This window comes from Lathamus discolor, chromosome 11 (assembly GCF_037157495.1).
Source record: "Lathamus discolor isolate bLatDis1 chromosome 11, bLatDis1.hap1, whole genome shotgun sequence".
Classification (NCBI taxonomy): domain Eukaryota; kingdom Metazoa; phylum Chordata; class Aves; order Psittaciformes; family Psittacidae; genus Lathamus; species Lathamus discolor.
Genome location: NC_088894.1, coordinates 11,808,127 through 11,825,216, shown reverse-complemented (window position 1 = coordinate 11,825,216; position 17,090 = coordinate 11,808,127). Strand labels below are relative to the sequence as shown.

At 50.0% G+C, this 17,090-nt stretch overlaps 1 protein-coding gene across 1 annotated transcript; it reads left to right on the top strand.

Moving 5' to 3' along the window:
• Positions 1-20: 20 nt before the first annotated feature.
• Positions 21-16,652, top strand: MAP1LC3A (microtubule associated protein 1 light chain 3 alpha). The gene is made up of 4 exons (XM_065691884.1): positions 21-144; positions 9,779-9,834; positions 14,738-14,844; positions 15,431-16,652. The coding sequence occupies exons 1-4, from the start codon at positions 105-107 to the stop codon at positions 15,591-15,593; spliced, it is 366 nt and encodes a 121-aa protein (XP_065547956.1). The 5' UTR covers positions 21-104; the 3' UTR covers positions 15,594-16,652.
• Positions 16,653-17,090: the final 438 nt, after the last annotated feature.

Genomic DNA, 17,090 nt, shown 5'->3' with positions numbered 1-17,090 from the left:
CCGCCGGGCGTGCCGCGGTGACGTCAGTGACCCACTCCGCCGCAGCGCCCTCGCAGGCCGTGCCGCCGCAGGAGCCGCTCGCCGGCCCCGCCGCCCTGGCCGCCATGCCGTCGGACCGGCCCTTCAAGCAGCGCCGCACCTTCGGTGAGCCGGGCTGGAGGGAGGCTGGGGGCTCCCCGCGGGGCCGGGGGCTTGGCCTCCGCCGGGCTCCGCGGAAAGGGGCGGGCGGTGTCGCGGCCGCCGCGCGGTGATGTCATCCCTGCCGCTGGTCTTCGGGGGGCGGCCGTGGCAGCTGGTGGAGGGGCCGGGGGAGCCCCGAGCGCGGGCAGCGCCGCGCCCCGCCGGGGGTACCGGGGTACCGGAGCCCAGCTTCGGTCGCTCCTCCTCGGTAAGCTCCGTTTGCATAAAGCACAAAGTAACAAAACGGGCCACGGGAGCGCGGTGTGGGGGGGCGGCTGCTGGAGGGGTTCTGGAGTGTGGTTGCTGAGCTGTCACCCTCCTGTGTCATGCATCCACCAGAGGAACTGGGGCGGCTGGGGTGGGGTGTCGGCTACAAGGAGCTCTGAAGTCTGCAGGCGAGGGTAGGAGTCAGGAGGTAAATATTTTTAGATCTAGGTGGTATTTAAGGCCACTTCCAGCCCAGACCTTCTGCGATTCTTGTTTCACTCCTGCCCTGCGTCCAGTCTTTACACTTTGGACTGTCCGAGCATGATGACCTCTTCAAAAATTACCTTCCATCCTCCCCATCTCCTTCAGCTTAGAGTAGTTACTGTTTCAAGAATTTGATATACCCTCTCTAGTGTTCTTGATACCAAAAGAATTAATGCTGCCGTCACACCCATCCCTTTGTTAAAGTACGTGGTGGGGAAGCTCAAAATGAAAACTCAAACCGACAAGACGGTGACCACATAAGTTCCCAGATTGGATTGCCAGATCCGATAATGAAATCAGATGAAACATCAACTGCTGTTTTGCCTGACCTTTGCCAGCTGGCACTGGGAAAGGTCCATGTTTCTGGCAAGTTATATCCCAAGGGAGCTATTGGTTGAGCTTTACTGCCTGAATAATGCTGAAATCGGTGTATTCATGCCAGATGAGGCCTTGATTTGTGTCAGATGCTGTCCAAAGGCAGGTAAGGGCGTGCTTCCTATGTTAGCTTTAAAACTGGAGCTTTTTCCTGCTGACCCAACCCCTCATTGCTCTCTTGGAAACTGTAAATATTTGGTAATTTATTGGCACAACCTTCCAGGCCTCGAATACTTATGCAGCCTTCTCCTGCCACAGCAACTGAGCCAAGGGAACATGCACAAACAAGGGAAGTCTGGGTGCCCTGGGACGCTTGTTTGGACCCTGCTTTGTTCTCTTGAGCTATATATTAAAAGAAGTAGAGTCCTAGTAAGTCCTTAGTGACCCTTAGTAACTACCTGCTGTTAAACTGGTGAGAATCAGCTTATTATGGTCAGGAGGAACCTAGTTTGTCTTTGCGGGTTGCTCAGGCTTCATATGAGCCAGAAGGAAAACAAAATCCGAGGCTCATAGTAGTTAAAAGAAAGCAGGATTAAAATAGCCTGGGAGGGAAGGAGGGGGTGAGGGAGTTCGGTGCCGGCAACTGCAAGTGCTCCTTGTTTCTGTGTACTTTCCTCTGCCCTTTTGCTCTCTCAGCTGACTGGTCTGCAGAGCTCAGCCAGGAGGAGGGGAAGGAGGAGGAGGAGGCCTGGCAGCCCACACAGTTGCTTTGGGTCAGGGCTGGAGTTGCTCAGTTGGAGAAAGTAAATACAGCTTGTTTTTGTCTTCAAATCATTACACAACAGGGGCAGGAAGTGATTGTTTACGATGCAGTTGGAGAGGGCTGATGGAAAACATCAGCAGTGACGCTGTACCCTCAGCAGGGCTTGATTTTTAAGGCTTCAAAACTTTACAGAAGTGGAGTGGTTCTAAAAACAACCAGACAAAAGGCAGAGTCAGGAATGTGGCTGTTTACAAAAGGCACCCAGGCTCCAGGTTCACAGCAAGTTGCTTGCTTACATCTTGTTCTGCCCCCCCATACTGAAGAGTCTTTCCTCAGTGCATGTTTTCCCCCATTTTGTATTTTTGGGGTTTCTTTTTCCATTATCTCCTTCTGCTTGTTCATCTGCTTTGCCTTGGGTATATCCTGAATAAAATTCATCGTTGAGGATGTGGGAAAGGGACTGGCTGGAAAGCACCAGGGCTTTGAGCCAGCATGTGTGGAGAGCACCGAGAGCTGACCTCTCCTGCGATTTGGAGTGCTGTTAGTGGTGATAGGGTGATGCTCTGTGACCTGGTTCTGTCTTTGGCATGTCTGTAGCAGAGCATCTTTGGTCTGGGTGCATGGGGGTAAAATCCAACAGTAACCCTCTGCATTCATGTGGTGAGCCTGGCTGTAGCCACCGAGGTGGCTGTCTTCTGTGTAGTCGGATCCTTCATAGGAGCCCAGAACAAAGCTGTGGTTTGTGTCAGAGGAACAGGGTGTCCTGGCTGCAGCGAGCATGCAGCAGCCTGACAACACCATTGTGTTTCCTGTAAAGACATGAGTCCTCAGGAGTGCTGGGCAGTGCTCGTACCTCCCACTGCTCTTGAAGGGGTTGTTTTGAACTGGCTGCTTGCTGTTGCGAGGCTGACAAGAGGTTTCAAGCTTTGTTTTCAACGCAGGGCTCAGCCAGTGTGGTGACAGCCACGGGCCTTAAACCTAGACCAGTCGGCTCACTGAGTGCCAGCTGGCCTCGTGCCCCAGCATCCTTCTGAAATGGAGGCACTTGCAGTGAGACGCATACGCTGTGTCCTGTTGGGCAGCTGGAGCCCTTGGCCAGGTGACAAACTTTGAGGTTTAACCTTAGCCCCTCTGGGCTGAGTATTCTCATCCCAGGCTCAGCACTCTGGGAGATCTGCCTTTAGTTCTGGGAAGCCACCTCTCTGTAGAGGAAAGGCAGCACTAGATGATGGCAGTGTGCGGAGCTGAATTCTCCTCTTGGCTTTGGGGAAGAGTGTTGCCTTCTCTGGGGACTCACCTTAGTGTAAGCTGTGTTTATGAGTTGAAAGACCAGCAGTGGATGAGTTGTCGTGTCTCGCACACCATCCCGTGCTTGTCATAACAGTTTTGCTTGTTGGTGGCTTGGAAAAATGTCCTGATGTGAGGTTGGTTAATCAGTCAGTTTGTCCTCAGACTGTGCTTGCAGTAGTCATGTTCTAGCAGTTGTGCTTTAAGAGCTGGGCTTCCTTGAAGCGAGGCTGCTGCTGCAAGTTGATGCTTAGCTGCCTGTCTTGTATTAATTACTGAGAACATTCTGTGACGTGTTTTGATGTGTGGTTAATTATCAGTGTTGAAGAAAATGCTGGTATGAGAAGAACTGAACAAACATCCAGAGCTAATGCCAGCCAGACATGGAGACCACAAATACTGTGTTTTTTAATTATTATTCTTTTATATAACAAAACTGACTGGCAGCCAGGGTAATGAAACCTGCGTGTCCTTCACTTTTACTTAATTCTCTCTTCACTACAAGAACTTCAGATGTTCCCTTGAGCCAGGAAGGTGGAGACTGATGCATCTGGAGTCTTGCTGCCTGTCATCAGGTAGCCATGAGCCACAGATAAGTCACCTCCACTGGCTTCTGTGTTCCTTCCTTGGCCAGACCCAGAGTCCCCTGGAAGGCGTCACCCTCTTGGGTGACGTTCTGTGGTTGACCTGCAGTGCGTAAAGACTCTTGACTCTGGTCCTGCAGTCATTTGTTGCCTTTTGTCTTCAGAAGGCAGTTTGGAAATAAGCCGTGAGAGACAATAAAGGAGTAAGTTCAAGACTCTTGAGTCTGGCACATCTCTCCAAATAGACTCTGCAAATCTGTGCATGTCCAGGCCTGTTTGCGCACAAATAGCAATGTCCTGGGCTGTGTGAACTCTCTTTGTGCATGCACATGTGGTGTTCTGCATTAAAACACAGTTCTGTCAGGAGTGCCACTTCTTTGAGCAATTTGAAGCGTTGTGAGTAGTTCTGAGGAATTTGAGTGCATCTGTCCTGTCTTAGAGGCTTATAATTGCAAAGGTTGTCAAGACAGAAGAAAAGGTCAACCAAAAGCTAGAGGGAAGCCCTCACAGAGGACAGTCTCCTGAGGCTCATGCAGAGGGAACTTGCTGTTCATTTTTCAAGGCTAGTGAACTGTGATTAAACACTGAGCAAAATAAACCCATTTCTTATCTGGAACTCTGATGTAAGTACTCAGTATGCCATCCAAACAGGGCACAGAAGGTATTGCCCATTTGCCTCCCATGCTCAGGAGGTGTAGTGAGTTGAAAGCCCTGTTTAAAGCTGTTTGAATGCTGGAGGCCCGCAGCTCTTCCTGCATGGCCCCTGGCAGGGGTGACATGGTACTGTGCATCCAGAGAGCATGTGTCTTGACATGAATTTAGACTTCATGGTTGTTGTGTGGCTCTGCTTGGTCACGAGCTGAGCCCTTATGGATTTGCCGGCTACAAATACTCATTCCTGGAGTCAGGTTCAATTATATTCAGATATATTTTGAAACGGAAGAAAAAAGAAAAAAAAAAAAGAAGGTTCCCGTTTGTCTTTTAAAATCCATTGTCAAGCAGCCAGGAAGATTGGGATACACAAATAACCAAACTGCTGAGATCCCTCTGCACTCTCAGGGCTCTAGGAGCTGGGTATTCAGAAATCCTGCCCGACATTAACCATCTTGTAATGAAGTTGTAACAGCAAAAGGGATAGTCCTGCAGGCCTCATCAGTTGCTCCACGTTCATGTTCATGCCTTGCTGTGATAGCAGAGCACCAGGCTCTACCTACACTATGTTGCAGAGACACCTTTGTATCAGACATGAAGTTCAAACCAGTGCAGTTTTGGTCCCTGGTCATTCATCCTGTCCAGAGCCCTCTCTTTGCAGACAGAACTAAAATACAACCAATGATCAGAATCACAGTCGGGTTTCTGCATTGCTGCTGTCCTGTGTAGCCTCAGACTACTCAGCCTTTTCTTAGCAGCAAGGACAGCCTTCACAGGACACAGCTGGCCTCCTGAGCTCTGCCCTCCTTTCCTGGATGTGGAGTCTCCTCTTGTTCCTCCTGCAGTGCCACAGACCTGCGAACCAGCCCTCCAGCACTGGGCAAGGACAGGTCAGGTCAGCTGTGGTGTGAGCCATGGACACATACACGGGGTGCGCTTCCTGGTGATGAGAGGTGTCGGCCTTAGTGTGGTGTGACACCACAGAAATACTTACGGGTGTTCATCTGGAATGACCTGCATAACTTCCCTGTGTCTTCAGCAGTTGCCAGCTCATCCCAGACATGCCCTGATTTCAAACCATCCAGTTCCTCCTCACAGAAACTCTCCTGGAGAGAGGACCAGGTTCCAGCAACCCTCTGCCCTGGGACAGACCATAGCAGCTTCGTGAAGAACCATGTTCATTTTTGCATCTGCTTCAGATCCGGGGTGGATCCACCCCTAAGCTGTCTGCCAGCGTCTTGTGGAGGGCAGTGAGAAAGCCACAGGGCTGGCAGCCTGCTGCCAGTGCAGGGATATCCGCACACTCCCTTCATGCCATGGAGGGCTGGACCAGGAGTCGTGGGACGTGGAACCACAGGGAGAGGCAGTAGCTGACTTTGTGAATTTCTGCTCTTTGCTTTCCACACACAGCTCTTGCTCGGCTCAGGAGCTGTTGACCTGGTAGCACATTGATGACGTTTCCAGGTGGTGTTTTTACTTCATGGTGTTTCCTTAATAGCATTCCTGTTGGTCACAGGCAACAGGGCTGGTTGTAGAGTCCATCCGCTGCCCCAGGGCAGTACCAGTGTTTGTCCAGTGTCTCCTGAAAAGTGCTGTCCATCACACAACTGCATTGCTGGAGAACTTGCCATGTGTTTTCCTTCTGTTCCACCATCTGTACTTCTTGTCTGATTAAACTGTTTTGCATCCAGGGCTGTCCTTGTGTCCTGTGTCTGCACAGTACCCAGCACAGCACTCTCCCATAGCACACATTACTGGACATTGCTGATAAAACGGTTCATGTTTGGAAAGTCTGGCTTAAAATGTTCTGCTGTTCTTAACTGCCATAACTAGCTCATCCCTCATTGCCATGGGATACATGGTGTGCCCACGTCTTTGGGAGAACAGCTTGGGAAGGACCTCAGTTAAGAAAAACAGCTGAGATTCTGGTGTTTTGGGCAATTTGCAAGCTTTGCTGTGGGTACTTAACAGTTGAAACAGCAGTTGGAGGAGAAACAGGCAGTTTCTGTGGCATATGTAATGCTACAAAAATACTCCTGTCTTTCATAGGCCCCAGCAGTGAATTTTTGCTAGGAATAACTAATGGAACGGGTGTGGTTTTTATCTTGCTGCCATCTTGAGCTCTCACATCCTGGCAGTGGGGAGAAGCCCAGCTTCCCTTGCAGCAGATGCGGAGCAGACACGGTGCTATTCCCTCTGTGTGCAGGTCAGGAATCTTGCCTCAGCTCCTCTGTCCCATCCTGCTTGGAGGCCCTGAGCTGCTGCAATCAGGTGTTTACCAAGGAGGGGACAGAGAAAAAAATGTAGATAGGGACTGGGTTGTACAAACAGTTGTGGGTCCCTTTACATACAGGTTTAGGGTTAACTGCGGCCGGGCGCTACAGGAAAGGGGAAAGTCTTAACCTCAAATAGCACAGTTGTAATTTGGGAGCTACAGGAGAAGCACAAGGCTTGTACAGTCAGAGCTGTCATGTATGGAGTGTGAGTGTGCAGACACTGCTAGTGGCAGGGTGGAGGGAGCAACCTGCCTGCAGTGCTGTACGTGCCATGAGCCTGGATGCCAGGCTGGCATCTCCACCATGTCTGTCTTGAGACCCCTTTAATGGTTTTCTCTTTATTCCTGTGACTTAGGCTACAGATACATGAAATTAAAGGTGGCATTTATAGCCATTCTTTGCTATTTGATGTTGAATATGCTGACGTGAGACAAAGGATCAACCTCTAGCTCCCACTCCCAGCTGAGGAGGTTGTGGGTGACCATCACCTACTTCTTGCAGGAGATCTCTAGCACCTGAACTGTGGTGTACATGGAAATGACCCTTGTACAGCGTTTGAGGCAGGATAGATTCTCTTGATTCCCAAGCCTGTCTGGTTGGATCCAACCTTTGGTTGGAGGATGGGACTCCTTAGCCAGATCTTCCAATGGCCTGGAAACTTCTGCCTGGATCTTGGGGCATCTAAACAGCTTAGGTGTGGTTGATCCCAGCTGCCTTCAAGAATGAAGTTTCTGAAGTAGGCCTCCCCTGAGCAGAGGAAGAAGAGCTTAGGTGCTTGTAGCTGCAATCACACATAAATGCTGAAGGGATCCTGCAGCCCTTTGAGTAAAGGAGCACCAACTGTTATTGCCTTGTGGTAACCTGCAGATCAGCCCCCTCACACAGGGAGGGCAAAAGCTCTGCACACATCTGACCTGAGGGACCAGGTCCTGGGCACGTGGCAGGTCTTAAAGAATGGGTCAGAGGACTGTATGTCAGACTTGAGGCTGGTTGAGAGCTTTGCCACTCGTGGCTGCTGCCCTTGATTCCTGCTGCGTGTAGAGGCAGTGAGACCTGGAAGAAACCCTTGAGCTGGAGTTGGTGGTGCTTCCAGGGAGCAAGGTGGGTATCGGGCTGCCTTTTGGTTCATGCAGCTGAGACCACTTGGATGCTCCGAGGTTATGTGTATCACTAGCCATCGTAACATGCAAAGGCTGACAACTTACCTTCAGCAAATTGCTTCTCAGATCCTTCTCATAATTGTACACAAAAAGTTCTGTGACCCTACAGGGAAATGCATGATGTCTGGGGGGTTCATCCACATGGCCATCTTACCAGATAGCCAGAGGCCAGATGGCCATCTTACCAGATATGACACAGGATAGGGTGGATACTGAAGCATGGACTCTCCAGCCATAAGGACACAGCTTTCTGCAGGCTCTGTTAATACCCAGCAAGTCTGAGCCTAAAGTGCTTGTGCTGGTAAGTGTTGTCCACTCATGCTCTGGATCTCCAGCCTTTCAGATGCTGTCCTGTGCGTTGGTTGCTTGTGTGCTTGATGCTTTCCGTCACTGTGTCCTTCAGCCATTGCTGTACCAGTGTCACATGCAATGCTGATTGCTGCCTAACTCCTTGCTGATTTCGGACCTCAGGGGAAAATGGCCTGGACAAGGATAAATCTGGGTGCCTTGGAGCACTGGACATGGTGAAAAGGAAACATGGGGAACTACATCTTCAGTCACAAAACCCCAAACAAAAATGCCTGAATTTTCCATCAAATCCAAATAATCTTGCTTTGTCTTGCTAGCCCATGGAGTCCTACAGTAGAAAAGTTTGGCAATTCCTAGCAGAAAGATAATTTCCCTTCATTATCTTAAAAAGATAATTAAGTACTTAAAAGCCTCTGTGATCCAGTGACTTTATAGTTGTGTCCCAAAAGAAACTCCAGTCTGTTCCCAAAGTAGCATCTAACCAATTTCAATTTATAAGAAATAGGATTTTAGCAAGTGGTTAGAGAAGAAATGCTTAATGTTTGTGGGGAGAAAACACACTCAAACACATGCATTTATCCTGCCCTGTCGTGGTAGGCTGTGAGGAACTGGGGCTGTGTGAAGCAGCTCAGGGGGGTCAGGCTTGAAGAGGGCGCTGCGCCAGCGACAGGAGGATCCCATCACAGATCCTGCAAGACCCAGATCTTGCATTTCGAGGTGGTCCTTAGTTGTTGGCCTTCATCCCTGGCTTTACCTGCTGTGATCCATGAAACTGCTTCCCCGGGGTGCTTCAGATGAGCTGTTGTAGGCTGTGAAGCACTTCCCAGGGTAATGGTAATGCAGAGGAGGAGCATAGGTCTGTAGTGTCGCAGGAAGAGCACACACAGACATAGCTGATCCTGGCAGGGTTTTGGCCTCTCTTTCCTGCTGCTTTGCATTGTGGTAAGTGGAGGGCCCTCTGATAAAACAATGAGGGGGACATTTGAATTTCTCCTGTTCCTGTAAGCTCAAAGAGCATACAGGCTTTTATGTGCTGCCTGTTGTGTGTGTCAGACATGAACTCCGGAGGAAAATGGGTTGGGAAGTGTAAGAGCAACTGCAGGAAAAAACATCTTTTAGTACCTGGGTCATCTCCTTGCTTAAGTTTTATTTCCTGTTTCCACAACAGGTCTAGAAGTGCTTTCAGTCAGGCCAGTAGCTGTTGTAGGTCTGTGATAGTGAAGGAGCCCTCCTTGGCGAGGTGTGTCTCTTTTGGACTGAGGCATTGTGCCAGAGATAGTGCTTGGAAGTGTACAAAGGGCAGAAGGAAATGGCTAAAACCCAGCCCCAGTTAGAGACTCCTCTCCTCTGGGAAGCAGCCAGGAGGCACAAAGAGCCTGAACTTCCAGAGCTGAGCCCTAAAGCTGTGCTGCTGCCCAGCACTGATGGCAATGAGCTGCATTCGCTTAAGGCAGATGTAATATAGTTTTGTTATCCTTATGGGCTCGCTTCAAGTCATTTGGTTTCCATGCGTGTTGCCCAGTTTTACTGGGCAGGGTAGTATGTCCCTGCCTTGGGAGGTGACTGGGGTGGTAGGAAGCCATTAAGGTCTGATCACTGGAGCTGACATCTCCTGACCATCTCCCTGCTGCAAACTGGTCAGAAAAGGCCTGATGAGCAGAATGTGCATTTCTTTAGCAGTGTCCCTCTTTGTCTGTGGTTTGCAGGGTGGTTACCCTCGGGTTGCCTGAGCTTGCACAGCCACGTGTTTATAACCCTGCTTCTTCACTTCTTTCTCTCCAGCGGATCGTTGTAAAGAAGTGCAGCAGATCCGAGAGCAGCACCCCAACAAAATCCCGGTAAGTTGTTGCAACTGTTCTGTGTTAGCCCTTGTGCTCATGACCCCTCGGTGCTGCTGCTGGATTGCCTCCACCAGCCAGCCACAGAGGTTACAAAGCCTTGTTCTGCAGAATCAATACAGGATGCTCCATAAGCCTCCCATGCCTGGTGCATGCCAGCTACATCCTGAGCAATGCAAAGTGCAGCCTTTCTCCTACGCTTCACACCTGCCCTAGAGGCAAGGAGCTGATTTGATCTCAATTCTATTTCCAAGCTAATACAGCTTTGTGTGGGTTGGGTTTTGTTTGTTTTCTGTAGTAGCTACTTGGCTTTTCCTGGACACCCTGGTAAGGATTTGTCTGCATCTGCCCAGAGAAAGATGTACGAGATGATCTTTGCTATACTGAAAGCAGAGACCCTGTTAGAATAACTCGCACCACAACCAAACGGTCACACACTTTCTGTGCTTTCCCATTACCTGCTATTGACATGTGCTCCATGAAGACTCCATGAATTGACTCCAGTTCTTCCTGTCCATGTCAGACTTAATATGCTGTCTTGTTCTTTGGCTGTGATTGTGCTTGTGATGTCCTAGCTAAGTATTAGTATTTGTTTCTCTTCCTGAGAAGATGGAGAACTTAGTGAAATAATACACTTGGGAATTGCTGGAGTTAGTATTTGCAATACCATAGCATGTATGACCAAAAAGTGGGATGTGTTCCTACTTCAGCTCGCTCGGCATTGGATTAGAATTGCATACAATCAATATTTAGCCTTCAAGGCTTAATGTCTCAAACTGCTCTTGGCACATACTAGTCCATTCCTGTGTTTCTTTTGATTCTAGCACAGCGTCTTCTAGCAAAAAGAATTCTTTCTCTTCCTGCTTTTCCACGTGCTGTCAGCTCAGCAGAGCTGACCTTTGCAGCACAGTGAATGCCAGTATGCCATATCATCTGCACATTTACTGATCACTGCTTTTAACATGGATTTCATGGCATCAGGCTGGGTCTGCATTTCTCCAGAGCTGTGGCAGAGCTAATTACAATGCCTTAAGCTCTAGCAATAAAGACAGGCTAGAAATAAGTTGTACATAAAATATACACACATATATCAAGTGTCTCTACACAAATGTGTATTGCCTGGGAAATGAACAGGAGGAGCCAGAGCTCTGCATCTACATGCAGAATTTTACCAGCCTGGCTGAACCATGGTGGGAGAGCTGAGCTGGGCTGCTCTTTGTGTTGGGGTCAGCCACCACATGCCCTAGGAGAAGGCTTCTGTGTCATCAGGGTCCATGCACTGGTGTGGCTGTCTGGGGAGCTGTGTGTGTGTAGGATTAGCCATGGCAGAGACCTGAGCTCTCCCAGTAACCTCTTTGTTCAGTGGCCCTGGCGGCTCCAGCTGTGTTTGTGTCACTGGTACCTCTAAAGGCCTGGTCTCAGGTAGATCCTGACATCAAGTTTGATGCCGTCTCTTCTCTTCTACATAGCAAAGTTTCTGCGAGTCCGCTGTATGTTGCTTTCAGTGCTTGGGCTGAGCAAAGCCTCATACTGCAACATGGTGCAGGGCATAGCTGTGGGTCTGAGCAGTTCAGTGCAGCACCTTGGCTGTAGGAAGGTCTTGGTTCAAGGAGGCACTTGGAATTGGCAAAGGGGTTTGAGCCCACAGCCCAGAGGGAGTTGGGGAGAAGATGGCCCAGGTCACACCACACCCGTATTGCTGCAGAAAGCACAGCAGGCTGTGCTGCAGCTGCTGCCGTCGTCCCGCATCTCCAGTTTCCACTCAGAACCCTTGAGTGGATTCTGTGAGTGAGTCCCTTTTTGCTGTGGCAGAGGGCCGGGGTGATTTGCAGTGTGCGTGGCCTGGCTTTGTGCCCGGGGAAGGGCATCTCTGTCCTGTCTCCAGAGCAGGCTGAGGAAGGGGCTGTGCCACGTACACGTGTTGGGAGAGAGCTGGTGGGACAGCCTTCTCTGGGCTCCTGCGAGGGGCTGTTCTGGGGAGCTGTTAGACCCAGTGTCCAGGCTGACATGACCAGAGCACCTTTTGGACAGGGCTGCTGTCGATATTGCCATTAAAGGACCTTCATCCTGCTCAGCTGGAGGGGGACAGGATGAAACTATTGGTGCTCTCTGTGGTTGTGTGAGCGCCCTGCACGTCTGTGGTGGTCTCTGTGGCTGGCCACGTGTATGTACGCGTACACATGTGCCTTCTGGGAATACATTCTGTGCCTTGCTGCTGGTTGAACCTGGGGGCATGGAGCAGTGGCAGCCTTTCCTCTCTTAGGCTGCTGGATCTAGCCCCATTCCCTACCAAAATCATTTTCTGCCTCTTCAGACTGGCTCCAGAACAGGGGTTCAGTTTGTAAATGCTGCTGAAGCCCCCTCTGTGATGGGATCAGGACTCGGGGCTCTGCCCTGAGCCTTTCCACTGGTGCCCAGCTCATGTTCTTTCTGCAGAGACCTGTGGCGGGGTCTCACCACACCAGGAGCAGTGTCCCACACCGAGTAACCCTTTGGCATGAGGCAGCAGCTTGGAACACGATGCAGGAGGAGAGGTGGCTTTGTATATAAGCCCCGTGGCCACAGGGATGTAATATTAGCATTTGATCATGCATTTCCCTCCAAGCTGGACAAGAACGTTTTGTCCATTGGCCACCTGTTCCCATAGCTAGTTACCCAAATAGCAGCTCATGTTCTTGGAAACAGAAACCCCCGGAGCTATTTTACATGAGAGGCCCTCTGTCTGTTCAGGACACAAGGCAGCTGCTGCTTTAACAGCCAGGACATCCTTCTCAGCCCGTTTTTGGACTAATTGAGAGGCTGTCCTTTGTGGGATGGACCTGGCTGGTAATGAGAGATGTCTGCTTCTGTTCCTGCTAGATGCAAGTGAGAAGTGAGGCGTAGCCCCACTGTACAGGGCCCTCTCTGCATGGAAAGGTTGCTGCAGAGCTGCCCTTTTGTGCCTCTCTTTCTCAGTGGCCGAGCAACGTCTGTGTATGTGGCTGCTGTGAGTGTCCAGCCCCTTGGGACTGTTCATCCGCTTAGAGCCAAAATACTCGTATGTCCAATCAAGACAAATGAAATACAATAGGATGGTTCTGCTTCTCTTTGCCTTTACCTTTCTTCTGCAGGGAGGAAGGGATGTTAGCAGGTTGGTGAGGGGCATTCTGCTGCATGCTATAACCTGTTGTAGAAAATCGTTCTTTCATCAGCTCCCTGTCTTGCACAGGGGCTGAAGGAGCAATACTTGGCTTTCCCTGGTCTTTGTCATTCTTGCTCAGTATCAAGAGGAGACACGTCCAATGTGAGAATATATTGGTGGACTCCGGGGCGCTTTCATATGCTCCTTGCCTGGTCGTCGGGCTCTGGGTTCCCATTGCGTGAGCTTTGTCCGGGATGGGCTCCTCAGAGGCTCTGGGTGCAGAGCTCTCACCCAGGTGCCTCACAGCCCTCCCTCACCCGGGGCTGCCTGCGGTGTAGCTGTGCCCATCCCAGCGCTCCAGGGAACTCCTCAGGCATTCCCAGCTCGCCGGTGGTGCCGCAGCATCCCACCCAGTGTCTGATTTGGCCTTGGTGTGGACAGGCAGCAGGAGTTACGCTGCTGCTGCTGCTGCTGGTAGAGGCTGGTGTGTGTCAACAGATTCATGGAAAGGAAAATCAGTGTTCTCAGAGGTTCTCCTGATCCTTTCGGCTCCACAGAGCCATCCTGTGGGGATCCTGGTCCCTGCATGCTGCTCCGTCCCTCTGTCCAAAGGCATTTGCAGTCTCCCATTTATTTTTGGAAAAGAGCTGGGAAGATGATTTATAGAACTCCTTATAGTGAAAAATAATGTCGAGTCTCAACTCGGAGAGGACAATGAACTGATTAGGGTACAAGTGTCTTTCTGTGGAGAAAATAAGTAGGTATTGGAGAGATGTGAGTCAGAGTATCACTGTAATGGAATGGATTGAGCTTTATAAATGATACTTATTTTAACTGCCTGCCACCTTATTCCTTGGAATAAAAATAGGACATTTCCAAGCTGGTTTACAATGGCAATTGTAGCTGTCAGCAGACTCCTTAACAGAAGAAATTCATTAATTATAATAGCAGGAGAACTGAACAGAAACCATTGTTTAGCCCTTTCAGAATGTGGTAAGAGCTTTCCCAGGCAAGACCTCCTATAGGGGAGGACAAGCTGGGCTCTCCCCATGGTGGCACTGTGCTGACATGCCCTGGAAGCTCACCACACAGTTCATCTCTTGTGGAGTCCATGTGTCTGCACACTGCAGTGTTAAAGTAAGGAGCGGGACTGGCAAAATCCAAAGTCCCCCTTTCTGAAGGAAAGCCTTGGGTGGCTTCACAGTGATTTCTAAAACCTATAAATATTATAAGCTATTATAACAAATATTATAAACTAAAACCTCAGAATACTCTTTGGGAATATCCACAGCTCTTCCTGAGCAGGCAGGTTGATGCTGAACAGCAGCAGCCCAGAGCTGTGGTTGAAAAGGGACGGAAAATGTCTCCATCTCTGCACCATGAGTTCAGTCCTTGGCTTATGCCAGCAAAACTTATGGGTTTGGTCAGTCTGAAAGTGATGTTAAAGTAAACCTCACTCCTCTGCTGTACCTCCTGCATGTCAGGGAGGTGGCTCAATCAATCCACTAATACCAACTGTTTCTCAGGCAGCCTGAGCAATTGGTGCTTTAGTTCACTTATCTTGGATGCTTTCCACTGTCTGGCTCAAGCAGAGATGCCTTTTTGCTGAAGAGCTGTCTGCAGCCAGCCTCACGGGCACTGCTTGCTTCCTTCTGTTATGTTTCCCTGGGAGGGCCTCACCTCAACCTTCCCGTTTGTGTGGTTTGATTTGTGCTTGACCTTGAGGCCAGTGCTTGGGGCGCTGTGAACTGTGGCTGACCCTACCATTGACTTTCTCCCCAGGTCATCATCGAACGCTATAAAGGGGAGAAACAGCTGCCAGTGTTGGACAAGACCAAGTTCCTTGTCCCAGACCATGTCAACATGAGTGAATTGGTCAAAATAATCCGGTGAGTGCGGTGGCTGCAGCTGGTGTGCTGTGAACCTGTCCTTGCCCATGGGCCCTGAGCGCAGGGTGTGGGGTGAGAATGAGGCAGAGGCAGCTGCTCAGGGTTGGAGGGGGACATGACAACCACAGCAGCCCTGTGTTGTGGTACAGACTGTTTGGCATGGGGGGCAGACAGGTTCTTAGCATCTAGTGAAGGACTTTGACCTCTCTCACAGGGAGCTGATAAGGGGGACTCCAATCCCCTTTGTTTATAGAACCATAGAATACTAGCATGGTTTGGGTTGGAAAGGACCTTAAGGTCATCTGGTTCCAACGCCTCTTCCGTGGGCAGAGGTGCCTCCATATCCTCATGGAACACACCTGTCTGCTTTGCCCTTGTCAGTAGCACTTGCAGAAAGGGGTTTGCAGAGGCCTGTCTCTGGAGGCCTTGGAGCCCCCAGCCAGCTCCGCTGAGCAATAAACACCGTGTCCTGAGCCTGTGGAGAAGGTCCCAGCGCTGCAGGCCTGGCCCCATGTGAACAGTGTTGCTGGGGGGAGGCAGAACATACTGTGGCTTGACCCCAGCCATCCTGCCCTTGCCCCCACAGGCGTCGCTTGCAGCTGAATCCCACCCAGGCTTTCTTCCTGCTGGTGAACCAGCACAGCATGGTGAGTGTGTCTACCCCCATCTCGGAGATCTACGAGCAAGAGAAGGATGAGGATGGCTTCCTCTACATGGTCTATGCTTCCCAGGAGACCTTTGGCTACTGAAGCCTGCTGAGAGGTGGCACGTGGAGACGGATGAACTGTGGCATACAGGCCCCTGGCCTTGGAAGATGACACAGCCAGAGGCTGGCAAGAGGACTGTGCTGAGTCCCTTTCTCTCCCTCTCTCCCCTTCCCATCACCCCCTCACCAGAGAGGCTCGTGGCATGTGTTGGACTCGCACAGCCCTTCACCTCTGTGTAGATCAGTCCCGCTCCCTCCCCACACGTGCACCCATGTGCAGACACTTGTGTGTGCACACATACGGCCTCGGCTTCCCATCACATCCCCTTGGTGTAACCTGCAGCTGCTCTCACTGTGCTCTGTGTGTGTGCGTGTGCGTTTGTAGCCTGCTGCCAAGACAGCTCAGCCAGGGATGGAGAGAGGACAGGACACTGTCCCCTTGGCTTCCAGCACAGGGAGAGGAGCCACCTCCCCTCCAAGACACTAATGAAGGGCAGGAGGTCTGCAAAAGCAGCAAAAGATGTTCCCATTGCTCCCCAGTTTTAATTGATTTAATTACACCCATATCAGATTCTTGGTGCTACTGAGTAGATGTAGGCGTCTCTATAGGACTGTGGATAATGTATCTCTTTTAGATTTATTTTATTGTTTTCTCGTTTGTGGTTTGGTTTTGGGGTTTTTTTAGGGATAGATTGGAATGGGGAGAGGGGGGTAATCTTTCCTGTATTCTGTAGGTAAATAAATCAGGCTTCATTGCACTTTAAAGCATAGTAGATGTCAGAGTGGAACTTACCTTTAATTTATACAGGTTTGCCATATATAGTGCTGCTCCTCTGTTGACAGTTGTACCTAGATTGTCTTTGGGGTTTTGTTTTTAATAAAACTGATTTCCCTTCTCTCTGTCTGCCCATTGCATGCAATTTTTCAGTCTCTGTGTGGCAAAGAGTTCATTCAAGGAATGTACTGATTTATATTTGCTATGTTCCTGTTCCTGTTTCTCATGTATTATACCAAAAAAATGTATATGATAAAATCCCACCCGGTTTAATCTATACAAAGGTATATATATATAAATATATATATAAAATAAACATAAATTCAAGTTGTGTCTTGTAGGAATGTTCTGTTCCCATCTTGTTTGTCCATGTTAATGTCCCCAGGATCAGCTAAGAGTGATGAAGACACAAGTGGATTTGGGGATCTTTTTACCAGCACAGCCACACCTGCAGCTTTATTGGATTCTATGACCAGGAATGGGTTGAACCACTTCTCCTTCACCCACTGTACACCCGGGGGAGAAGGGGCACATCCCTGCCTCCCTAACGATTCCTGCATAGGCATCCTACCGACCACACCAATTTTAATGTCACAGAACCTATAAATTGAGGCCAAATGGAATTTATGGTTCAAACTCAGTTAAAGCTCCACTGACATCACCTACAGATCCGGGATGTCACATGGATTCATCACTACTCTGCTGATTCTTGAAGTTTATGGCCAGTGATCCAAAGTGCACATTCACCTAACCAGGGAGGGCTCT